Source organism: Rutidosis leptorrhynchoides, chromosome 5, assembly GCF_046630445.1.
Source record: "Rutidosis leptorrhynchoides isolate AG116_Rl617_1_P2 chromosome 5, CSIRO_AGI_Rlap_v1, whole genome shotgun sequence".
NCBI lineage: Eukaryota > Viridiplantae > Streptophyta > Magnoliopsida > Asterales > Asteraceae > Rutidosis > Rutidosis leptorrhynchoides.
This window is the reverse complement of record NC_092337.1, coordinates 109,057,148-109,068,140: the sequence shown is the minus strand read 5'-3', so window position 1 is coordinate 109,068,140 and position 10,993 is coordinate 109,057,148. Positions and strand designations below refer to the sequence as shown.

Sequence of the window (10,993 nt, the reverse complement as noted above, 5' to 3'; positions counted from 1 at the left end):
ATGGTAAAAATATTGAATCGAAAAAGCAGGGTTGTTACATATTTGGAGATCTCTTTGGGCCTTTCACATTCTAAAAAGCAAACTATCTTGATGGTTGGGTAATGCAAGGAGTGTGAGTTGTCTGATGAGTTAAAATTTAATATTAACCGACGATGGAAATGAATATGAATGTGAAGAGGAAGAAGGTGGTTAACAGAAGGCATTTTAATGGCTTCCAAGAACTTCTATTTGTTGATTTTTCAATGTACCATATGATTGTGTTATTCCTTTTTTTGATGTTTTGAATTTAGAATATGAGTTTCTTGTTTTGGACAATGAAATTAGGTATGCCTTCTTGAATCTTAGATATCTATTATAACTAGCTTTGGGCCTTTCCAAGAGATTAATGTTATTCTAGTTCTTCAGATGAGTTTTGAACATGCAGATGAGTACAAGCGTATATCAATAAATCACCCTTTTTTTTTTTTTTTTTTTTTGGCAAAAAAACAAAAACTATATATACATCTTAATCTCCAATAAGAGACAAGAAAACCGAGATACAAAGGAACGCCACAACATAATGCTCAATGGTAGAAAACAAACCTGATCGAGATGACCCTACACACTAACTCAAACCGAACTATGTCGTGGGCTAACTAAAAGAAAGAAAACACAAACAAAAAAGGAGCTAGACTTGAACCAAAACATGAACAAACAAAATCCTAATCAAAAGCCAAAGTTATAACTCTCGAGCCAAAGTTATATCCCCCCCCTCTGTTAAACCATCATATATATCATATCTTCAGTACGTTTGTTTATAACTCACGAATGAACAATAAATGGCAGGTGACGCTTAATGACACGAAATATGTACCAAACCATTGAGAGTTTAATTAATTTCTAAACTATTCAGTACCTTAATTTTCCTTTGATATATTATTTAAATAAATTATAAATTATATTATATACATCTACAAGAGTTATCAAACCTCCTTTTTTAAGATATAATCATGTAAAAGGTTGAATTCAATTGGAACCTTTAAAGTATTCAGATGTTTAAAGCATTTACACACTTAATTAGTCTGTTTTATCAAACGCAATCACTCTTGGCTTCAGGTTCTTGATCTTTGACAAAGTCTTGATGTTTGAAAACCTGATTGCAATCAACCTTCAAGTCAACAGTACAAGTCTACGAGATGTTTTGTTTGTTAGGTTAGTGACACATATACAGTAACTCGGTGCGTTCTAACGAACCAAAACCGAGAAATCATCCCAGAACAAAACTCCAGTGTTGGTTCAGTCCTCGCATATCTTGAGGTTATAAGGGTTGGGGGTAAGGTTAAAAATGAAATATTATAATTCATAAGCACATATAATATAAAACCTGGGTGCTACAAATTTAATCCCGAAGATTGTAAAACCTAGGACTCAAATGACTTGATGCAAACAAAACTTCCGAAGTGTGTGTATAGCAACAAGAACAAGACCGTGTGCTTGACACCGACACCGACACCGAAATATCTCACTGGCTGACGAATATGATGGCTGACAATACGAACCAATATCTATCGTACCGCTAAACCTTGAATTGCCTGTGCCTGAGTTCCTTCTTCGGTGACCTTGTTTGCTTGAATGGTAGTTATAACATTTGCAATGTTACCCTGGAAAATTACAGATGATAATAAACATATATAAAACAGAAAATGATGCTTATTATATGAAGTTACATGAGGCTGATAAATAATAAATAATATATAATATATAAAAAATGAAATAAAATAAAATAGAAAATTTACCCTCCATGTTACCAGCTTTTCTCGTAAACCTAGCCACTGTGGTGGCCCAAAAACTCGCTCAACGCAGTGACTAAACAAACGTAAAATAATATCAGTCCTAACAGTAACGATTAATAATCTAATTTTCATTAAGATGACTTGCACATATATGAAAGCTAGATCCTTATTAAAATTATACATTTTTCAAAATCATTATTAATAAATAGTTACCATAAGCAGATATAAACTGTTTTGGGTCAACCCAACCTGACCAGTACCAATTAACACCTGTTTTTAACCCGTTACCCACCCTGACCATTTTTCCACTTCTAGACGGAAACTACTGAACTAGAAACCACATAAAGTTGCTACACACCTCACTCTGATGACTTGATTCATTTGGTCAATTTTACAATCGATCAGTTTAGCAGTAATAGCCTTTACCACCCATGGTTCCACCTCGACATCCTCTATCTGCAAGAAACGCAACCATGAAGTGTTTAACGAAACGGGGTTTTTGGTGGTGCTTGTAGGTGAAGTGTGGTATATGAGTAAATTGTATTTACCTGAAGGGTATCCTTGATCAAAGAATATGAAATTTGGCCAGATTCATCAGAAGCAAGATTCACTAACGACATCAACCTCATCTTAGCTATACATTCTTCGTGTACAAGACCTACACCATATAGCAAAAAGAATAGAGTTATAAACATCATAATTTGGAAGACGGATTAATCTAATCTAAAACTCATATGTTATGATGGATGATAATTACCATAGTCTTTCAGTAATGATGAATTATCTGTGTAGAAACTTATGTAAGCGTCTAGCCTCTGAGTCTGAAATATCTTCAGGAGCTGATACACTAATGCATATTTGGTGTCGTTTTCCAATTGTGCTACAGCCGGCATATCAAGCAAATCGTTCTGCCATGTTTAAGAATGAGATGATTAGCTTTAGTTCACGTTTCGAGAAAGAATCAGTAGACCAAATTCACCCAAAATGAGATAATTTCCCTAACAGCAAAGCATTTTCAAAAAGTTGTATCCATGTCAATAGCTTGCAGTTACTCTCCCAGGTGAGTGGTGTGGCATGAACTTATGTTGGTTTAGATAATTTAGCTAGATGTGGCCTTATGAACTCCATTATGTTGCTTCATCAAGTTAAGCATGTTATATGCCCCAATTTGAACGTGTTTGTGACGTTATTGATAGAATTACAGAATTATAAAGTTGATAATTCGATCAAATGCCAAAAATGTCCCTTAACGCAACACGTCAACAAAAGAAAAAAAAAACATGTGGATCACAAACAATTTCATCAATATATTGTACTAGTGGGCAAATAGGTAGACTGGAAAAGAAGTAGGAAACAAAAGTATGGTGATTTTATGAACAAAAACTTCTAGTGCAATTTGCCTCTTTTAGAAAACATCAGCATGTAACTTAAAATAAAAAAATCTTGTATGTCACTAACAGCTTAGATTTCATACACGATAACCTATATTTAGTACTTATTCTGCATGTGATTAATACATATGTTTCATGGCGCACAACGCATTGCTTTAATGAAGTCTCAAACATCACTATATCAAACCTCATATTGCGTTCAATTAAAAACAAGTATACCTGAAACATGTCAGATGCTTTGATAAATTCAATGATAGTGTTAGCAGCTGCTTCTTTAGCCTCCTCCATAACATCTGTATCCTCACCAGAAAATGTTGCCAAATACTTTGTTAAGAACTTAAGGGTTTCCTTAGGATCGCTGACATGTCAACAAGGAGCCACACAAGAGATGCGTGGTTTAGTGAATTGATTGGATTATTAGAACAAAAAGGCCAAACAAACAAACAGAAGATATTAAAACGTTGTATACGTATCCATCATACCTCTTATGTTCTTTCAATATATTAGCGATGGCCAAGAAAAGATATCTTTGATCCTGCACACCTAGATCCCATTCTTTCAAGAAACTGTCTATCTTTTTAAAAGATGGTATAACATGTTCTATGACCTTTCCACTCAACGCCAGTTTAAGAGCATTCATGTAAACATAAAACCGACAGTAAGGGTTCTCCAAAAGGTTGTACAGATTGAACAGGCTGAAAAGATAAAACTGAGACATGATGAAAAATTCATGATGCTAATGGTTATAACTTATAATAATGTCCCAAAACTTACATTTTCAATCGTAGCGCAGGCTTATCATTTGGTTTTTGAACAATTTTTGTGGATAAAAGCTTTGCCATCTCTAACACTTCATCAAGGCTTTCAGGTTTCTTGACAAGATTGCAGATAACCGTGAAGATACACTCAAGGTCTAACGTAAGAACAAATGAATGCCAATACAACAACAACAACAGCAACAGTACCCAATACCACTTGAGTGGTGTATGGGGGAGGTGAGATGTAGACAATCCTTCCCTTATCCGAGAATAAAAAACAAGTCATTTCTCCACCCAGAAAAGTAGAGAAAGTCATCCCTCTCTTTATTCGGCGGATAAAGAGATTGCTTCCGAGTGGACCTCCGGCCTTTTTTTTATTTATTTATAAAAATAGTAAAAAAAAAAAAAAAAAAAAAAAAAAAAATATATATATATATATATATATATATATATATATATATTGAGACGCCATGAAAATGATAGAATCAAAATTTCATGGGTTTAAAAGTCTCCCTGAAAATCAATTTAGGCTCTAAGCGGCTAAAAAATAAAAATACTAATACTAGTACTAGTGTTAGTAAAAAATAGTTAAAAGCAATAGTAATAATATTAATACCACAAATAATATTAATAATAATTAATATTAACACACCCATAATACAATAATAGTAATAATAATAATAATAATAATAATAATAATAATAATAATAATAAAAATAATAATAATAAAAGTAATAGTAGTAGTCGTAATAGTACCAGTACTAGTAATACAAAGAGTATTATAGTAGTAGTAACAATAATAAAAATAATACTAATAGTAATAGTAATAATAATAATAATAATAATAATAATAATAATAATAATAATAATAATAATAATAATAAAAATAATAGTAATAATAAAAATAATAATAATAAAAATAATAATAATAATAAAAACTAACAATAATAATATAGAGATAATAATAATAATAATAAATATAGTAATAATAATAATAAAAAAAGTAATAAAAAGCAAAAAAAAAGCAAAAGTAAGAAACCTAATGAGAAATACTATTAAAAATAAAAAATAACATAATAGGACGTAACCCTACTCGACTATTCTAATTCTAGCCCTCCACGCACCCCTATCAGAAGTCATGTCCTCAGTCAGCGAAAGCTCCCTCATGTCGAGCCTAAGTCTATCCATCCACCTACGTGTAGGTCTACCCCTTCTCCTTACGCCATCGACCGTGAGTGCCTCGACTCTCCTTACCGGGGCAATACGAGGTCGCCTCATCACATGCCCAAACCATCGAAGCCGTTCTTCCCTTAGCTTGTCGATGATGCTACAGACTCCAAGGTTTTCCCTAAACACACCATTTGGGATCCTATCTAACATGGTTTTACCACACGTCCACCTAAGCATCCTCATTTCTGCTACTTCCATCCTTCTCTCTTGGGCCTTCGTCATTGGCCAACATTCTGATCCGTACAACATGGCAGGTCTAATAGCTACTTTAAAGAATTTCCCTTTTAATTTGAGTGGGATCTTCTTGTCGCACAAGACCCCTTTCGCCGCTCTCCACTTCAACCAACCTACCTTAATACGATGAGTCACGTCTTCGTCTATCCTCCCCGATTTGTGGAGGACCGAACCTAGATATCTAAACGACTCTTGTGGGTGCAAGATCTGGTCCCCAATGTTGATAATCCCTCCACCATTTAATTCATCCTCAGTCCTACCGAATTCGCACCTAAGATATTCTGTCTTTTGTCTGCTGATCCGTAACCCATTTTGTTCTAAGGCCTCCCTCCATTGTTCTAGTCTTCTGTTAAGCTCCTCATTTGATTCTGATACAAGCACGATATCATCGGCAAAAATCAGACACCAAGGGATGTTCTCTTGTATTCCTCGAGACAGCTCGTCGAGAATCAAAGCGAAAAGGAAAGGACTAAGGGCCGATCCCTGGTGCAAGCCTACTTCTATCGGGAAATACTCTGTGTTTCCCACAGGCGTCCTGACACAGGACTTCGCCCCATCATACATATCCATAATAGCTCTAATATATCTACTTGGGATACCCCTAACATTAAGTGTCTTCCAAATCAGCTTTCGCGGTACGCTATCATAGGCCTTTTCTAAGTCTAAGAAGACCATCTCTAGGCCCTTTTGTTTCTCCCTATACTTCTCCATAACGCTTCTTAAAATATGAATTGCCTCCATCGAAGAGCGCCCTGGCATGAAACCAAATTGGTTTTCTGAAACCGTAGTCTCGCGTCGAAGTCTAGTCTCAATCACTCTCTCCCAAAGCTTCATAGTATGACTAAGTAATTTTATGCCTCTATAATTACCGCAGATTTGGGCATCCCCTTTATTTTTGTAAATAGGGATAATCTCGCTGAGTCTCCATTCCGTAGGCATTTTATAACTTCTAAGCGTCTTATTGAAAAGACACGTCAACCACCTGACACCATCCTCGCCCAGGCACCGCCACGCCTCTATTGGGATCTGGTCTGGTCCTACAGCTTTGTTTCTACCCATCTTTCGTAGTGCCGAACTTACTTCTTCCTTCCTGATTCTCCTACAGAAACTGTTGTTCCGGAATTGTCCTATTCCCAAGTCCTGCGGCACTTCTTGGCGCCCAGGTCCTTCACCCACGAAAAGAGTTGAGAAATACCCTTCCCATCTTTTCCTAATTTCTTCTTCCTTCACTAAGGTTTGACCGGCTTCATCCTTGATAAACTTGATGTTATCTATATCCCTCCTCCTACGCTCCCTAGCTTTTGCAATCCTGTAAATATCATTTGCTCCTTCTTTGGAGTCTAGTTTCCTATACAAGTCTTCATACGCTTTATCTTTTGCACGGGCAACGGCCTTCTTAGCTTCTCTGTTGGCTTCTTTATACCTCTCTTCTGCCCTAGTTCTATCTTCACGTGTCCCGTCCCGGCATGTAATGAGTTCCTTAAACCTCTGTTGCTTAAGTGCGATTTTGGTTTGAACCTCATCACTAATCCACCATGATTCTCTATTAGACTTATGTCCTCTCGATGTCCCTACTGCCACACCTAAGGTTTCCTTGGCAACATCCCTAATAGCAGATGCCATCCTATTCCACATCTGATCTGCGTCCACTTGAGTAACGGTATCCATTCCTGCCTCTACTCTTTCCAACACTGAAGTTTTAAAAGTTTCGGCTTTCCCTTCAATCAGATTCTTCCAAAGGATCCTAGGTTGGACGGGTCTCACTCTTTTAGTAACCCGCCTCTGCAGCACCAAGTCCATGACCAATAATCTGTGTTGGGTGGAACAAGTCCAGGTAGTCAGGGCTCTACAGTCTCTGCAAGCTCTAAGGTCCCCTTTGCGAAGCAGCAAATAGTCAATCTGGGTACTATGTCCCCCACTGTGGAAAGTAGCTAGTTGTGCTTCCGTCTTCCTAAAGAAGGAGTTTGCAACAACCAGTTCGTGGGCAACAGCGAATTCGAGAATAGATCGTCCTTCTTCATTCCGAACTCCGTACCCAAAGCCCCCATGGACACCCGTATATCCGTCCGAGATCGTTCCTATATGACCATTAAGGTCTCCCCCAATAACCAATCGATGGTCGGCGGGGCAACTCCTCACAACTTCATCTAACGCTTCCCAAAAGCGAACTTTTTCATCATCTCCTAAACCAGCATGGGGTGCGTAAGCGCAAATGACCATGTAAGTCTCCTCCTGGATAACTACCCTAACCGACATAATCCTATCGCTACACCTATCCACACCCACAATATTATCCTTATAAAGGGGTCCTATAAGGATCCCTACCCCGTTTCTAGCTACTCTAGAACCCGAGAACCACAACCTGTAGTCGTCCACGTCAACCGCCTCTTCACCCCTCCATCTGGTCTCTTGAACACACAATATGTCCACTTTACTCTTACGTAGCGTATTTACAAGTTCACGGGCTTTGCTAGTCAAAGTTCCTACATTCCAACTACCTACTCTAATCCTAACGCGAGTATCTCTACTCCCTCTAGACCTACCCGCCCCTAAACTAATAGGACATGACCTCAAGTAACCATGCGTATGTGACGAGTTAATCTTACCCTATAAACAGCGCACTAAGTAGAAAAGAGTTGCTAAAGACAAAGTAGAAACAACTAGCAAAAACGCTAACGATAGCAAGAGTGCAAAAAAAAAAAAAAAAAAAAAAAAAAAAAAAAAACAAATACCGTAATAAGTAGTAACAGGAATAACAGGATTCCTACAGGTTGAAAATCAAAGCTATTTAACCACTAACCTTCTAACCAAACGAAGCAGCTAGTTACAAACAAAGGTAAGTAGTACCCTTAACCCGTTAAAAACAAATACAGGGTAAGTGGGGTCTCAAAATTTTTTTTTTTAAAGGAATCTATATTATAAATTATAAATAAAGAATAATGCTAAAAAAAAAAAAAAAAAAAAAAAAAAAAAAAAAAAAAACAGTAGGTATATGGGAAAAAATTGTAACTAAAAATAATAAGTAGTTATATGTAATGAAGAATCAAATAGAAGTGTAAACAGCACCGTTAGGTGCAAAAAGGTAGTAGAACAGAAAAGTTAAGGGTCAGAGAAAACAAACACGGCCTTGTAAGAACAAGGGAGTTCCGGCAACCGGCGGCTACCGGCGGCACAGAGGTAGCAGAGCAGATAGCAAATTAGCGAGGTTTCTGGTTCGCAAGGACTTTTGCTCCAAGCTCGGTAATATTCCCTGCAAAAAAACCTGAAAAAAAAAAAAAAAAAAAAAAAAAAAAAAAAAAAAAAAAGGTGACCGGAGTACTATTCCGGCGACCTGACAGGCAGCGCGTGGCGGCGCGTGGAGAGAGGTTTGTCGGCGAAAGTTGTACTCTCAGGTTCGGAAAATTGCTGCGAGTATAATGATGACGATTTCGACTTCCAATTCGATCGGATCTAAGAGCAAAATGTGTTCAAAATGTATGAGGTGGTTGTTTGCTTTTTTGGGGTGGAGCAAGTCAGAGAGAGAGGAAAAAGACGTTAGAAAGTTGCTTTTTTGTTCTCAGAAGAGGAGCAAAGCTATCTTGAGTTTAGAAGCAAACGTGATATGTGAGTTTAGAAGCAAAATGAATGCCAATACAGATTTCATTAATATGATACATTAGTATAATATATTCATATATATAATACAAAGAAGAAAGACCAAAAGAAATGTAAATAACAATACGTTATGAAACTTAAAATTTGACATTATAGTACCTGATTTTTTAACTACCTATAGAGCACACTGCACACGCATATCATAACACACTAAACTAAAGTACATCTTCCGCAAAGAATTCAATAGCGGTGTTTATTTTGATAAAGTCTCTACACGAAGAGATGTTACAAAGTTTCATGGCAGTGTGATATGATGGCCTAAACTGGTATAGTGGTATTCATGTATTTGCCTTTAATTCTTAAAAATCAGAGCAGCAGGCCGACAAACAATAGACCGTAGAGCAAATCAGAACAGCCTTCAAAGCATAAGCTAGTCACTAGTCTTAAGTACAGTACAACATACGTTCCTGTTGTTAAATTTCAAATCACATAGTATGCAAACTGAATGATAATTTGTTAAACGTTTAATCTGATCTTAACCTAACATTATCAAGCTAGTAAACAACAAGTGTCTCAATGGTATAAAGCAAAATACGTATAATGTACCTTAGTAATTTCAAGTTTTCAACAGCAAAAGTCAGTCTAGTAACATATACACATTACACATTAATACATTAAAACCTAAGAATATATACACTTATAAGTGTATACAATTACCTTTATTGGAAGCTTTAGAGAACACTAAATCAGCAGAAGTAATCATAAGAGAAGCCAAATCCAACCATCTACCACCAATTACAAATTCCTGAGCTTCTAAACATAAACTAGTCACTTGTGGTTCAGCTACCTAAGAGCACAAATTTTAATACAAAATTAACAAATTAAATAGAAATTAAAAAGATGTTAACTCAAATTGTTAGGGTTGTTACCTCAGGACCGGCTTCTGCCCAGGACATATCAGCGGTGAAACGAACGACGGTGAGTACCGGATCTTCTTCCGACGTAGGTACGACGGTCGTCATTATTGCGCCGGTTCTGGTAGCAGTGGTGGTGGTAGTAGTTATTACGTCGACCGTGAAAACCGTCGATGTTTTAGGGAAGTCGATAGCAATTGGGGGCAAGCGATAGCATATAGCAAAAACCCTAGATATTAAATTACTGGTAAATGAAGTGTAAGTTACATAAACGATCCCTGTAGTTTTTCATAATTTCGGAAAGTCCCTCTACGTTTTTTTTTTTTTTTTTTTTTTTTTTTTTGCATGTTTTGTGAATTTTGTCCAACAATCTAAAGTCTGAATCTGAATACAAATAATGTTACCACGATAAAAGTATACGTGTATTGTGTTGAAGTATTCATATCAGAAATAGATAGAAGTGCTCTTGTAACTACTAAGTACTAAGCACCTCTATTTTCGTTTAATAACCATTAAGTAAGAAGTAGAAGTGCTCTTTTAAATTTTAACCACTCACCACCTCTACTTTCATTTAATAGCCAATTAAGTATATGCATATCACTTATCAAAAAACTTGATTGTCGCTTAGAGCTAAATTGAACTTTCGACAGGTTTAAAATTCATGAAAAATTGATTTTACTATTTTTATGGCGTCTCACACTTCTTTGTTCCTTAACCTACTTATTGGCTGGAGGTTCATTCGAAAATAATCTCTTTATTCATAGAACATTGAGTGAGTTGACTTTCTCTACTCTTTGAGTATTTCACTCTGGGTGAAAAAATGACTTCTCTTTGTTCTAGGATAAGAGAAGAATTGTCTAGGTGTTAACTCCCCATATTCCACTTTTGTGAAATTAAGTTTTGTTGTTGTTGTTATCAAAAACTATATTCTCTTATTTATTCACGTAATAAGAAGTTAAACAATATCTATCTATCTATTTAGATATAATAGAACAATGATAAATATAGGCTACCCTTAAACATTCCATAAATATTATATTTATAACTCAAAACTGTTATGAATAATATTAATATCAAACTTATAGAAGTAAAGTGGATAC

The 10,993-nt window shown here is 36.1% G+C and overlaps 1 protein-coding gene across 1 annotated transcript; it reads right to left on the bottom strand.

The window, feature by feature from the left end:
• Positions 1–1,207: 1,207 nt before the first annotated feature.
• Positions 1,208–10,089, bottom strand: LOC139847524 (uncharacterized). Its single transcript, XM_071837205.1, has 10 exons — positions 9,909–10,089; positions 9,697–9,826; positions 3,938–4,076; positions 3,646–3,858; positions 3,383–3,521; positions 2,530–2,680; positions 2,321–2,430; positions 2,131–2,228; positions 1,776–1,845; positions 1,208–1,640 (listed from the first exon to the last, which is right to left on the bottom strand). Exons 1-10 carry the CDS (start codon positions 9,999–10,001, stop codon positions 1,545–1,547), a joined length of 1,239 nt encoding a protein of 412 aa, XP_071693306.1. The 5' UTR covers positions 10,002–10,089; the 3' UTR covers positions 1,208–1,544.
• Positions 10,090–10,993: the final 904 nt, after the last annotated feature.

Excerpts from the sequence above, each read along its gene's own strand:
- LOC139847524 (XM_071837205.1), bottom strand. The coding sequence starts at position 10,001 with ATGACGACCGTCGTACCTACGTCGGAAGAAGATCCGGTACTCACCGTC. Across the intron at positions 4,077-9,696 it reads CTCTAAAGCTTCCAATAAAG|ACCTTGAGTGTATCTTCACG; the intron begins GTAATTGTATAC and ends TTCTTACGTTAG. Across the intron at positions 3,522-3,645 it reads ATATTGAAAGAACATAAGAG|CGATCCTAAGGAAACCCTTA; the intron begins GTATGATGGATA and ends TTGACATGTCAG.